Raw genomic sequence first — 14,589 nt, 5'->3', positions numbered from 1 at the left:
GTGGTATGACTCGGGAAACCATTCAGTTTATTGGGCTACATATGAAATCAATTATGAACTTCACAGGTTGGTAAAAGTTCACAGTGATCTTGATGCTCATTTCCAATAGATATTGAGGGTCTAATTCTGGTGACATGATGATCGATGCTTGACTGCCGTTTGACAAATAAACAAATTATCGCCCTTAGGTGTATCAGAGCGACATATTTAGACATAGCTCTCTGGGTGTTTCACTTGGGATTATTTAATGAAACCTGTTGGCGAAAGCATATGTACAAAAAAAAACAGTTGTGATCCGGTTGCTTTCCTTTCACCATAAGTGACGTCAAGTCAACAAAAAAAATATGGCTAGATGGCAGTCTCAAACTAGTGCAGTCGATATGCAGTAACATCTCCCCAAAATTAGAGTTCTGCTGATTACTTTAGCGTAAAAGATGGTAGACCTAAAGCCACTTAATCCGGTTATGTGTTTAATGAATAATAGACTGTAAAGGGTTTTTGGAAATAGGAAAAGCTACTCTCTAATGTCAAAATGTTGATTTACAGTAAAATGTCCCTAACCTCGGAACTTGTTAGTGTAGTTCTGGGTCGGGTGTCTATATTTTTTCCACTAAAATGCCTTTAATAGGCTACTGCCGTTAATTACAGTGACTTCGGAAAGTATTCACCAATGATGACTTTAAAACAGTTACTGAGTTTAAATGTCTGTGATAGAAAACTGAGGATGGACCAACAACATTGTAGTTACTCCACAATACTAACCTAATTGACAGAGTGAAAATAAGAAATCCTGCACATAATACAAATATTCGGAAACCTGCATCCTGTTTGCAATTAGGCACTAAAGTGCTGCAAAAAAGTGGCAAAGAAATGAACTTTTTGTCCTGAATACAAGCATTATGTTTGTGGCAAATCAAACAAATCCCATTTCTATCGCAGCCAGTAAACTCTGTAACTGTTTTAAAATAAGCATTGGCCTCATGGTGAAATCTCTGAGTAGTTTCCTTCCTCTCTGGCAACTGAGGATGCATTAATACCGCATCCAAATGTATATTCAGTGTCTGCTTTCTATATTTTCACCCATCTACTAATAGGTGCCCTTATTTGTGAGGCACTCCGAGGGACCTTACATATAATTGTATGTGTAGTCTACAGAGATGGGTTAGCCATTCAAAAGCAATGTTAACTACTATTATTTGACACAGAGTGAGTCGGTGGAATGTATTATGTGACTTGTGAAGCACATTTTTACTCCTGAACTTATTTGGGGTTGCCATAACAAATACTTATTAGCTCCAAACATTTCAAACATTTGTAAAAATGTCTACAAACAAAATTGCACTTTGACATTATGGGTAATTGTGTGTAGACCAGTAACACAAAATCTAAATTGAATCCATTTTAAATTCTGTCTGTAAAACACAACAAAATGTGGAAAAAGTCAAAGGGTGTGAATACTTTCTGAAGGCACTGTACGTGATCAAGTTTAATATGCAGAGTGGTGTACCACTGCTTGGATCTATGAAATAACATCAATGTCAAGGTTGGCTGTAGGCTACTGTCACGTTCTGACCTTAGTTCTTTTATTATGTCTTTGTTTTAGTATAGTCAGGGCGTGAGTTGGGTGGGTTGTCTATGTTCCGTTTTCTATGTTGTGTTTGGCCTGGTATGGTTCTCAATCAGAGGCAGGTGTCGTTAGTTGTCTCTGATTGAGAATCATACTTAGGTAGCCTTTTCCCATTTGTGTTTCGTGGGTGTTTATTTTCACCGTTCAGGACTGTTCGTTTGTCGTTTTATTGTTTTTGTTTCAGTGTTCACTATTGATATTAAAAATCAAGATGAACACTTACGATGCTGCGATTTGGTCCTCTCCTTCATACGACGACCGTTACAGAAACACCCACCAACCAAGGACCAAGCAGAGTGGTATCAGGCAGCAGCGAGATCTGGACTATGTCACAACTTGGGACAAGATAGACAGGTGGTCAGTCGACCCAGGGAGAGTGCAGGAGTCCGCCTGGGTTTCTCTGGAACAGTGTGAGGAGGGATACCGGCGAATAGAGTTGGCACGGCGATCAAGGAAGCCCGAGAGGCAGCCCCAAAAAAGTATTGTGGCTAATGTAACAGTATAAGTTTAGACCGTCTCCTCGCCCATACCCGGGTGCGAACCAGGGACCCTCTGCACACATCAACAACAGTCACCCACGAAGCATCGTTACCCATCGCTCCACAAAATCCACGGCCCTTGCAGAGCAAGGGGGACTACTACTTCAAAGTCTCAGAGCAAGTGACGTCACCGATTTGAAACGCTATTTAGCGCGAACCGCTAACTAAGCTAGCCGTTTCACATCCGTTACACTCACCTCCCTTTTGACCTTCCTCCTTTTCCGCAGCGACCAGTGATCCGGGTCAACAGCATCAATGTAACAGTATAACTTTAGACCGTCCCCTCGCCCAAAAATTACCTTATGTATGCCCATTCCTTTGTCTGAGCAAATATACTGATTCCCCAAGCCCCCTCCTATCACCACCATCATCATTGATGAAAGCACTTCAGTTCACGCCTCTGCTGCTCAGGACATGCCAGACTCATTCTAATTTAAATAAATGCTCAAATTAAAATGGAAAGCATTTACAGCTCCCACTTTGTCAAGATTTAAAAGTTGGTTAAAGGATGACATAACATACTAGTGTGCTACAATACTTAATCTTCTATGAAACACGGCCCTAAACTGACCTGTTTATTGTATCATGGAAATCGAACTAGTAGTATTGTAATAACAGCCGTTACTCCAGATTTTGTTTAACATTTCCTGCTCTTATACTGTATGTAAAATTACCAATGTCATCTTTCTCATTTCCAAAGTAACCCTTCTCATATCCCCTTCCCTGATTTGAAGTCAGAGACACATTAGCAGACAATACTCTTCATGTACTACACTGTTCTCAATTACAGTTGCTAAGGAAAATAACCTCTCTCAACGTCAACAAAACAAAGGAACTGATTGTGGAATTACCGTCCAGCGGGTGAAGACAGCCCAGTACATCACTGGGACCGTGCTTACACCCAACCAGGACATTACTCGAAACGATGCCTGAGGAATGCACGCTGCATCATCGTAGGTATGTCTCTAGCAGCTTTGAGTCGTCGTAGGTATGTCTCTATCAGCTTTGCACATCTGGATTTGGGGATTTTCTCCCATTCTTCCTTGCAGATTTTCTCAAGTTTTGTTAAATTAGATGCAGTGAACAGCAATCTTCAAGTCTTTCCACAGATTTTCAATGGGATTCAAGTCAGGGCTTTGGCTGGCCACTGAAGGACTTTCACATTCTTGTTTGGAAGCCATTCCAGTGTTGCTTTGGCTGTATGCTTGTGGTATTTGTCCTGTTGGAACGTAAATCTTTGCCCCAGTCTAAGGTCATTTAGACTCTGAAGAAGGTACTCATCATGGATTTGTTCGCTGACCAATGACCAATCTGGCAGGTTCTCCCATCTCAGCCATGGAACTCTGTAGTTCTGTTAGTGGTCATTGGGGTTCTTGGTCACCTCCCTGACCAAGGTCCTTCTTGCCTGATTGCTCAGTTTGGTCAGACGACCAGCTCTAGGCAGAGTCTGGGTAGTTCCATATTTTCTCAATTTCCAATGATAGAGACCATTGTGCTCTTAGAAACTTTTAACACTCTAGAAATTGTTTTATACCCTTCCCCAGATATATGCCTCATCACAATTCTATCTCAGAGATATAAGGACAGTTCCTTGGACTTCAGGATATAGTTTCTACTCTGACATGCACTGTCAACTGTGGGACCTTATATAGACAGGTGTGTTTCTTTCTAAATCATGTCCAAACAATTGAATTGGCCACAGGTGGACTCCAATCAAGTTGTACTGACGTCAATGATGATCAAAGGAAATTTAATGCACAGCTCAATTTGAGCTCCTGAATACTGCGAAATTCAGCTCAAATCCTTTGAAAGCCCCCAAAACCTCTCACATACACAGACAAAAGACAAGGCACAGCCACATACAAGGTGCCTCATATTATTTGACAAAGGCAAGTTTAATTAGACCTAAATTACACACAAAAATAAAATACTCTTACAAAAATGATAGTGTTAAGTACATCTAATTGCATAAGTCAGCTATAAGAGATATAGTCCTGCTTGTGGATCATGCAAAAAAATTAAGCAACAAAAAGCTGCATCTAAAATTTGACTTGTTAATAAAAAGTTTCATTCTTCAAGGAGGCAGCTATGGAGTAATGCAGAGAGATTGTGTAAGAAACAGACTGCCGAGGGATCTTTTTGTGCCACTTAAAGTAAATTATTATGTTTAGATATAAAATCAATCAGTCCATGACCTATCTGGTAAATAGATAGAAGTCACCTAGTACATACGGCGACAAATAGTTCTGTATGTGTGAATTTAAAAAGAAACTTAAGTTAAATTACAGGTTGTGTGATCCACATTAATAACCTATCACAGTACAAAGCACCATCTGAGGACACGTCACTTTGCATAGACCTCTATAAAAGAAAAAGATGAGCAATTAATTGTCAATGTATGCTAACTTTAAGAACAGTCCATGGTCATAGATTGCTAGACAGGCAGCCATTAAAACAAATAAGAAAACATTCAACAATTTGTTTGAATGAGTAGAAAATAAATATGTTCTCCCCCAAACCCATACTTGTAGAGCTAGGTTCAGGTGAGTAGAATTAGGGGGTTCATCTCATTCATTCAGATTTCATTTATAGCCAATATGGAGATATAGAAACCCAACTATCACATGTCAATGTCTACTGTTGGGTTACAATACATATGACAAATGTAGACTTTATAGCCACCAACTTAATGTACTGTATAAGACATTCAACCATTACAGAGGAAAGGGTTTTGTATCTGACCACGTCAGCTCCCAAATAATACAACTAATATGACATCTCCTGAGAATGTGGCTTGAGGTCTGAGTGATGTTTGTTCAATTCATTGCAACTTTTTGTATGTAGTCTGCTATGCGCCCATCTCAGCCCAAGGTATAAGACTGGTTGCCAATATCTTGAAAGAAATGAGCAAACTGCTGTCTTATTTAGCACCAGAAGACCATAACTGGAAGGTAGTAGTAGTTATTTGCCAGAATGACAAGAGTAGCACATACAAAGGATGTGTGTAATCTTCACATAACAAAATGCACCAGGGTAGCAGGGACTCTTAGCCATTATTTTGTGGGGACAGAGAAGATCCCTATGAAGAAACAATCATGAAATCATGAGAAAGGCCTATGGAACTCATCATACATACCCCAGCACAAGTACCTACTGGATGATGTCACTGGAATTTAAAGGGTCAGGTTAATATCTAAATAGTTGAAAAGATTCAGTCAAAAGTATTATGGCACTCAGAGGACTGTGTGTATTAAAGACAACCCACCCTTAAGACCACCTCTCTACTTACTGTGTAGGAAAGAGGCTATGTAAAAATTTCCCCCTCAGCAATCTAAGTGTACTTCTTTCAAGCTTAAATAGTAACACTTTTAATATATCAAAAAAAAACTGGAATAATGGCAAAAGCTTTCTGAAATATAACAGAAATAAATTATATATATTATATATAATTTTAGTGTTTCTTTTTTCATTTTCCCATTATATAAAAATAACACCATTCAAGCTATTCATTTAAATTTCCAAACAAGCTTAGATGTCAGACGTGTGACACTGGTTTCTGAGAATGGAGCGCTGAAAACCAGCCCGCTTTCTTTGGACAGGGTTGTTGACAATGGGGCCCTGCATGTCTTTCTCCATAAGGCCAAGTTCTGAACATGTGCTCCAAAGTCCAGCCTCTGAGTGAAGATAGATGCCCCAAGAGTCCTCAGTGGTAGAAAATGATTCAGTCACCAGGGGGTGCTAAGGAGCCTTCATGCTCCCTTCAGTCCCTGCCTCCAAACATTGCAAGCACCATTCAGTGTTGTTGGTAACCGTGGGTAACAATGTACTCCATCAAACCAGAGATACCAGTCTTGTTTATGTGGCCAATGTTTTGTTTAGTTGTGGACTTCATGTTCTGCTTGGTAAGATGGTAAGTAGCTACATGGAATACTGACTATTTTTTACAATGCTAAAACTAAACTTATTTAAAAAAAGGAAGAGCCAGCCATTTTCGCAGTTCCACAAGTTAGTAAATAGTCAGTTATTAGCAGCTGAAAATGCTATTTTTTAAAAGAGGGGGGTGGGGGAAACCCCTAGACAGACTAGACTGCTCGCTCAGGTCTCCTCTGCCTCCCCCCCTCGACCTGGCCACATGTCCCTATTGTGGGCGAGAGAGTCCTTGGGCCACTGGACCACAGACGCCCCCTTCCCCTGGGTGAACTGGATGGTGGGGTCTGACTATGGTCGAGTTCCTCCACGCCTTGTTCCTGCCGACCCCTGCGTCAGCAGCGTCTCACTCCACAGCAAAGCCACACGTCTCCTCGATAGCAGTGAGCAGCTTGTCATACAGCTTGTCATAGTTCTCGTAGGGAGGAATGTCGATCCGGTTGAAGCTGAACAAACAAGAGGGCAAGAGAGACTTGAGCCTGAGCCTTTGGTATTAGGACCTCTCTATGTTCATGGTTAACAGATACATGGGTGGAAACCTAAACCTAAAGCATGATGTTGATATATCAAAGTGCCCTTCCCAGCTTTGACAAAGGCAAACATTGTTCCTGAAGGGCAAGCTGCAGGGTCAGAGCAGGCAGACACTCACCAGGTGTGGGCTTTGGGCAGGTTGTTGGAGCTGGCATCGATCTGGTGGATGGTGAAGAGTCGTGGGCCTGCAGCACCTGTAACTTATCAACAGTTACTGTGAAGCACAACGGCAGAGCACCCTTCACTCACACACAAAAGACAGTACTGTACTGGACAGCTTTCTCAGCACTCTGCGGCGCCAAGTGTGGGCACTAAGAGCACTGGGTTTGTGTATGTTGTCATTGGCCTGCGTGGACATTGGTATTTAGACCAGCAGCAGCGATGGTCCTGTTATGTAACATGGAAGAGCAGAGTGAAGCGGCATGTCAGACAGGAAGAGCAGTGGATCACAGTGTGTTCCGCACGCCTGGTTGCTCTCTGGGCATCCTGTCTGACAGACTGGACTCACTGAACTACTGGACTCTGCTCAGCCTGCTCTGCACAGAGGGTTCAGCTCAGGCAACAACAACAACACACTCTGAGGCCTGCTGAGCTGCCTCTGGGTACAGTAGAGTATAATACAAACAACCCTCACCCATCTCCCTCTGGCATAAACATTCGTTACGCTGTCATAACAAATGTTATAATCCATCATAACAATCAATATTACATGCCTATAGGGGGTGGACAAGGGCAAGCTAGCAACTCTCCCAGTGAAGCAGTGAAACACTGAGAACCTAACTACGTAGCTGCTGTACATGTCCCAGGAGGGTGAGTGCTGTGAGGGTACCTTGGAGGGCTTTGAAGCCTTGCAGGGGGACCCTGGAGGAGCCGGTGACAAACTGCAGCAACCTGGCCCGGCGCTCCTCATCGTACGACTCCACAGCCTTCCAGAACCACTTGACGATGTTGGTGTCAGGGGTGCAGTGCTTCAGCCGCGTGTTGGACTTCCAGTCGTTGATGTCGATCTTACCCAGTCCACACACTATGAGCTGAGGTGGAGGGAGGGAGAGAATGTGAAATGAAAGTCAAAGGGAAACTGTAGGGAGGAAATGGATGGGGAAAATGCTGATGTCTGGGAGAATGCAGTCCTTTGTAAAGGATGGACAGTGAAGGTAAGTACTGCTAGTCTGGGGGATGTGTCTCATTCACACCTCCAGCTCTTTCTCGTCGAAGGCCTTGAGGAGGTGCTGTGAGATGACCTCGTTGAAGCCCTTCTGCAGGGCCAGGAACTGAGCCTCGATGCCTCGCAGGAAACGCCAATTCACATACAGCCTATAGGGAGCGTGGGAGAGGGAAAGAGAGAGTCAGAGATCAATACTGGAACGTGAAGGCATAGCTATGATTCTGAGCCTCTTTGAGGGGTATAGCAAAGCCCTTCACATGTACTTCACTCCCTGATCCTAGGTCAGTTAACTGTGGCTGGTCACTTGCAGCTAAGCTCATCTGAAATCCAACAGTATCTCCTCCCTGCTGGGCTTGACTGTCGACTGCTAGACCAACTCTCTTCCTGTGTGGTGAGGAGGGGTCGGTGGGGGAGTACTCACCTGACATACTCCTTCTTGGTGTCCTGGGTGACCTGGATGATTTTGCCGTTGGGTTTGAGTTCGTGCTGGATGATCTCCCCGTAGGCATTGTGCTCCACACAGAAGGTGTGGTCCAACACGCCTGTGATGTCATTGTCCCTGAGAGGTGAGAGAGACAGACAGGGGAGTTAGAGAGAGATGGTGCTGGGGGAGGGGGAATGTTAATGTATGTATGGATCAAAGTTCAGTTGACGAGCTCTCATGTGTAGCTACATGATCATGAGTGGTTCCTTTAGGGACTTTAAAAGTACACCAGTCGATGTTATAGTTCACATACACCAAATTAGTACCCGATGAATTAAAATGAGCCATCACAAACTATTGTCATTAAAAACCATGTTAATCTCTGTGTGCGCATCTTGGTCTGTGTGAGGTTGTTGTTCCCATTTCCTTCCTACTCACAGGATCCAGACCAGGCTGTTGTGGAGGTCTGGGTCCACTGACTCCATGTCGTCCAGGGTGATGGGTTTCCCCAGCAGCTGTTTGTAGAAGGGCAGGGTGAAGCCCCCGTCTATGTAGTGGCCGTGGAACACCGCCATGCCCATAATACGACCCACAAAGTGGAAGTAGGACAGGTGCTCCTGGGGAGGGGGACAGAAACCCCTTTAGTCCTCTTAAACACTTCATAGTACATCCATTTAGCATGGCATTTCCCAGTCTTCAGAGAATTACCAAGATTGAGCAACTCAAGGCAGAATCTTAACTTAACATGCATGTAACTCAAACATTTTCTTAAGTCATGCATTGATGTCGATGGGAGATTTGCGCTATAGCTCAGATTTCCTCACGCATGTCTTAAGTTAGGATTGGGCCCTTGGTAAATAATAAATACCTGCTATTCTTACAGCTGGGAATTTATTGCAGTGCGTAATCCAAAGGTTAGGACTCAAAAGGTGAGCAGCAGCATCCAAACTATTTGCAGTTGTAAACTATTTCCCTTATGATGGATTTAATAACCAAATGCTATAGAGGCAGTAAAGATTCTCAACACAGCAATTAAATAGTTGCCGAATTCATCACCAGTCTCCAGGAGATCTAGAATCTAGCATGAGAACAGCTGATAGGGAAATGGAAGGCCAAACAAATAAACAGGCAGAGGAGAGACAAGAGGCAGAAATATTGTGCAAGACTAGAGCAGATGAGCGGTCCGTGTGACCTGGTCTTTCACATCACAGTGGGGCGGGCTGGTGGCGGCGTCTGGGCCTCTGACTCACCGGGTTGACGGCTGAGTCAGGGTTAATCTGCAGGGTGTAGATGTCATCGCGGGAGTACTGGAACAGGCCGTAGTACGGATTCAGCATCTCATGGGACAGCAGATACAGCCACTCCCTGCACACACAGGAGACACAGAGAGGGACAGATAAAGAGAGACAGACGATGAGAACATCCATTGTTAAATCTCTTGATTCATTACATTTTTTTTCAAGGCAGGGAACATCAATTTCAGAAAGTGAATACTCCATGGCAATTTAAAAAGCAGAAGTATAATTCTCAGATTAGGTGCTTTAAATCAATATTACCCCTTGGGGGCCAACCTTGTTTCAGCAGATGGTGGCATTCAAATCAAAATCAAATCAAGTGTTATTTGTCACATACGTCCTAAATAACAGGTGTAGACTAACAGTGAAATGCTTACTGATGGGCCCTTCCCAACAACAGAGAGAGAAAAATATAGAACAAATAATAACACGAGGAATAAATACACAATGAGATAACTTGTCTATATGCTTGAGTCAAAAGAGTTGGTGCAAAGAGGGTCAATGCAGATAGTCCGGGCAGCTATTTGGTTAACTAGTTAGTAGTCTAATGTCTTGGTGTAGAAGCTGTTCAGGTCCTGTTGGTTCCAGACCTGGTGCATTTACTTCTCTAACACACAATAGAAATCTTCTGTGTTCCATGATGATGCATATTGAGCATAACTTAGTTTTTTCCTCATGCTTTGCTGTGGATTTCCTACCTGGCCACTCCTCCGTAGTCCAGCCCCTCCTCCCCTTTAAACTTCACCATCAGTCTCTTCCACAGGTCCTTCGGCCTCATCTTCATCACCTGGCGGTAAGACTCCTGTAACACATACAGAGATACACCATTGTAATGAACGGGACTGGGATGGAGGACTTTACCCCCAAACCTACGGAGTACTTCCATCAGAGACCATCTGGTAAATACTGTGCACTCCAGGGTCTGTGGCCAGAGGGATGCATCTATCTGCACTGTAATGTCTGTGTGTGAGTGATGCTGGCTCTGGGGACTGAGCCAAAGAATAAACATTCCTGTGCTCTGTCATTTAGGACCAGCTTGGCTGGCCCCTGCCTGCCTAGCAATGATGTACGCCCTCTCCTCCCCTGCCAAAGTAACCTGAGTGTCCATTCCCCCCTTAATCAAAGCGCATTATCAGGAGGTGGGGGTGATAAGAGGACATTCCCCAACGTGACACATTCCACCAAGCTATCCCGTGAGTCTCACCAACCCCCCACCACTGTCCCAGTCTCAGTGGCTCATGGGAAACAGGGTAGGAATGCAGAGCATGAGTCTGGCCAAGCCCGGCCTGTCTGCCTGTCTTAAACATGCAAACCAATGACCAAAGACCTGTGCAATTCCAAATTGTTTCAAGCTGAAGACAAAAAAAAACCAGAAGAAAAGAAGGAACTGTCCTGAAACAATGATGAGAAACACCCCATGTTCCTCGCCAGAGGGGGCTTCTGTAGAACATTAGACAGCAGTGTTTTAGTAACAAACTTTCCCCCTGGTACTCAGAGACTGGGATCATTACACCCCACTCTGGGTTGGTGCGTTCACCCCACATGCCGAGAGCTGCAGACACATGCCCACAATGTCCAGCACATTGTGTCGGGGACAGTCTCATTAAAAGTGGATTGGGAGAATAATAGTAAACAGACAGAAGAGTGGAACAATAACACCGCTTTCCCCCCAGAGCTGGTCCACCGTGCCCTCCAGTTGCACTGAGGATGTGTCAGCGGTGACACCAGAGAAATAAGGCCTCTTATCTTCAATAGAATGTACACACTGAGACAGCTTGACAGTCCACCAGCTGACACTTGCCCACACAGTCGTATTTCTAACAGCTCGGCGTGTCCAGAAAAGCAATGAAGTTATGTCTAGCCTTAAAATCCACCCCCATCTCCCTTTCGTGTTGAGATCAGCCAACAAAAACGTCTTCCTTCAGATTAACAGACAAAGCTGTTCCAGCACATTCCATCACATATTTTACAAGGGTCATGTAGTCTGTTGCAGGTGTTGTTGCTCTGATGAGGCTCCACACCTCCCAAACTAGAAAACCTCCCCCACTGAGGAGTGCACTTCACAAAAGCCTCTCATTTCAAATACGAGGTCTGCTTTGGATATGAACATACTCTCTTCACACATCATAGATAATAGCGTGGTGGATAACGCCGTGACAGAAACATGACGAGCAACGACCTTGAGAGGAGAGGGAAGTAGAGGATAGGAAAACCATTGCCTGAGGTTTGAAAGTGAGGTAAAATATCTGGTATAATAAACTTTTACAAGTGTAAATAAGAATGAGTAAAGTGTCCAGAGTTGATGCTTTCCTTCAGGATCGGGATAGTCAACCTCTTCAGTAATACTAATTAAAGACTCAATAATGCTGGTTGTGTTCAAGAACTGAGGGAATAACACTAATTCGACGGGCTCACCTCAAAGATCTCCTCGCGGGACACCTCTATGCGACAGTGGCCTGCCTGGGGCTGCTGCTGGGACAGCTCCTGGCGGAGGATCTTCAGCTTCTGCACCAGGTCCCTCTTGTACTTGGGCACCGTGAGGCACTCGGCCTCCTCTGGCAGATTACCTGGAGACACTAGTGCCTGCTGGGCCTGCTCCTTCAGCTGGATCTGACGGCTGGGGATGGAGAAAAAGTGAAAGAGAAGAGTTGGAGAGGGAAAGATCATTGTTGAGACTTGGGGTCGTAACAACACATACAGGTACACAAAAATAAAACACCACAAAAAAATATATAACTAGAAACCCTAAAAACTCCAAATAAAGCCAGACAAGAATTCTGTCTCCCTCCTTTTGCTGACTGGAGAACGAGAGGTAAACACACTGAGGTCATCTGGGAAGCACATCAAGTTAAACAAGCTGCCATGTGCCCACAGACATAGGTGGAGGTGGTATTTCTGAACAAGCCCACATGAGGGGGCAGAGCCAGAGGGTGGTGTGATGTGTCCGTAGGTGCCACATTGTCTGTCTGTTTACAGGACGGAGGTGACGTGCAGCCAGTGACCCTTCCTCCACGTCCCGCCAGGCTCTCCATTCAAACGGCTCTGTCGTACGCTCCTCGTGGGCAACTCCGTGGGCCCCTGCCGTGCTGGGCTCTGCCAGCTCACAGGTGTGTGCCATGCCACCTCCACTTCCCACCTGGCGCTGGACCCACGGTGGTCTCACAGACAGCACACCACAGACAGAGAGAAAATAGACAGTTCTACAGGGGGGGAAGCAAAATGTGGCTACTGTCACGCCCTGGCCATAGAGAGATTTTTATTCTCTATTTTGGTTAGGGTGGGCATTCTAGTTTCTTTATTTCTATGTTTTCTATTTCTTTGTGTTTGGCCGGGTGTGGTTCTCAATCAGTGGCAGCTGTCTATCGTTGTCTCTGATTGAGAATCATACGTAGGCAGCTTTTTCCCACCTGTGTTTGGTGGGTAGTTGTTTTCTGTTTTCTGTTTGCACCAGACAGAACTGTTTTGTTTTGTTCCACTTTGTTATTTTGTGTCAGTGTTCAGTTTGAATAAATTATCATGAACACGTACCACCCTGCGCTTTGGTCCTCTTCTTCAGATGAGCGTTACAGCAAGAGACATCTGCAAATAGATTGAGTGTCGGTCTCATTCTGCACTGAGCAATGAGGGTGTCCATAGACCTCATGTCTTCAGCTTAAATTGTTCAGGAAGGTTCTTTATTTGTTTATTAACAGGAGTGACATTTCAATGTAAGTTCCTTCATAAGAGGATACGTGTTGCTGACTATAGGAAACCAATAAATGAACAACCAAGTTGTGTAGGGTCCCTAACAGCTAAGATGACCACCTCAGTGGGTGGCTGTAACTGTGATAACACATCAGTGTAGAGCAGTTAACCTCCAAATCAAAAGCTATGAGTATGATCTGTGGTGGTAGTGAACGAGGTCCTTGACTCCTGCCCAAATCTCTGGCATGAGAGTGAACTTCTGAACCACGGCAGTGGTGATGGAAGGCTCTTCTGCTCAGAAACAGAAACACGCACGCACGCACGCACAGACACATAGAAAGAGAGAATCAAAAGGCCCTTTATGGAGCCAGCAATGGAGGATTATTTGCATGCTGGCCTTTTGCACTTTAGTGGGGCATAGTGGGCACACTCACCCCCTGAGCAGGGTCATAAACACCAGGCTGTACAGCCGGCAACAAAGGGTTGTGTGTGTGTGTGAGTGAGAGAGAGGGGCAGAGTGTGTAAAGACATCCACATGCTTCCCAGAAGGAAAAGTTCAGAAGATCGTATGCATATTATATGACAGCATTTTGTGACGTTTTGGACTTCGGTTAGTTTTCTTCTTCTCTTGTTCGGGCACACAACATTCTTTCTTGCTGAACCCCTTTGTCTGTGATTGGTAAAAACATCTAAATGAATGACAGATTTCTTGAGTTATCTTAGATGAATTCAAACTATTTTGAGGAAGTGGATACTGGCTACGGCGTCTCAAAATTGACAAACAGTACTATTACTGCTTCCAAGCGAAAGTCTTTTTATTAAAGGAGTACGCCAACACACTTGTTCGGTTCGCCTAGCTGACGACGGCTAGCCGCCAGGCCGAACTGAAGCATGCTGACGCCTTATGTGTGTGAGAGAGGAGAGTAAGTGTGAGAGAGGGTAAGCAGAGAGTCTGTGACAGGAGAATCATGGAGCAACAACCCATCCTGGCTAAATGGATTTACCTAGCCCCAAAAAGTACAGGATCATATAACATTGGATAGGCCAAAACCAACTCAGCAAACCTATTTCTGCCTGGGACACCTACCAAACACCTGCCATTCACTGTACTATACAAAACCAGACAACCTTTTATTAGGTATAATGTCATAAAATATGGCAAATACACAATCCTAGCTCTCAAAAAGATTTGTTTGGAGGGTCATACACTGAGCAGGAGTAATAGACAGTCATGTAGCAGCCATCCTGATCTTTATATCCACACACGATAATACACAGTGACAGCTTATTCTAAGGACTGACTGCTCTAGACTCCCACTGTCTTTGGCCTCGTCTAGCTGAGCTGAGCTGGCCACTTCCTGCGATCCCAGAGAGCAGCAGGGCCCCATAGGGCACTC

General features: G+C 44.4%; 1 protein-coding gene across 1 annotated transcript in view; it reads right to left on the bottom strand.

The window, feature by feature from the left end:
* Positions 1-4,848: 4,848 nt before the first annotated feature.
* Positions 4,849-14,589, bottom strand: part of LOC112234607 (E3 ubiquitin-protein ligase SMURF2) — a 60,550-nt gene continuing 50,809 nt past the window's right edge. Inside the window, exons 12-20 of the mRNA XM_042307526.1 lie at positions 11,924-12,125; positions 10,207-10,310; positions 9,464-9,578; positions 8,652-8,830; positions 8,211-8,348; positions 7,818-7,938; positions 7,454-7,655; positions 6,743-6,818; positions 4,849-6,539 (exon numbers count right to left, since the gene is read on the bottom strand). Coding sequence (XP_042163460.1) covers positions 6,440-6,539; positions 6,743-6,818; positions 7,454-7,655; positions 7,818-7,938; positions 8,211-8,348; positions 8,652-8,830; positions 9,464-9,578; positions 10,207-10,310; positions 11,924-12,125 — 1,237 coding nt within the window. The 3' untranslated portion in view covers positions 4,849-6,439. The remainder of the gene's footprint in view (positions 6,540-6,742; positions 6,819-7,453; positions 7,656-7,817; positions 7,939-8,210; positions 8,349-8,651; positions 8,831-9,463; positions 9,579-10,206; positions 10,311-11,923; positions 12,126-14,589) is intronic.

This window comes from Oncorhynchus tshawytscha, linkage group LG27 (assembly GCF_018296145.1).
Source record: "Oncorhynchus tshawytscha isolate Ot180627B linkage group LG27, Otsh_v2.0, whole genome shotgun sequence".
NCBI classification, from domain to species: Eukaryota; Metazoa; Chordata; class Actinopteri; order Salmoniformes; family Salmonidae; genus Oncorhynchus; species Oncorhynchus tshawytscha.
Note: the sequence above shows the minus strand (reverse complement) of the source record. Positions and strands in the feature narration are given on the sequence as shown.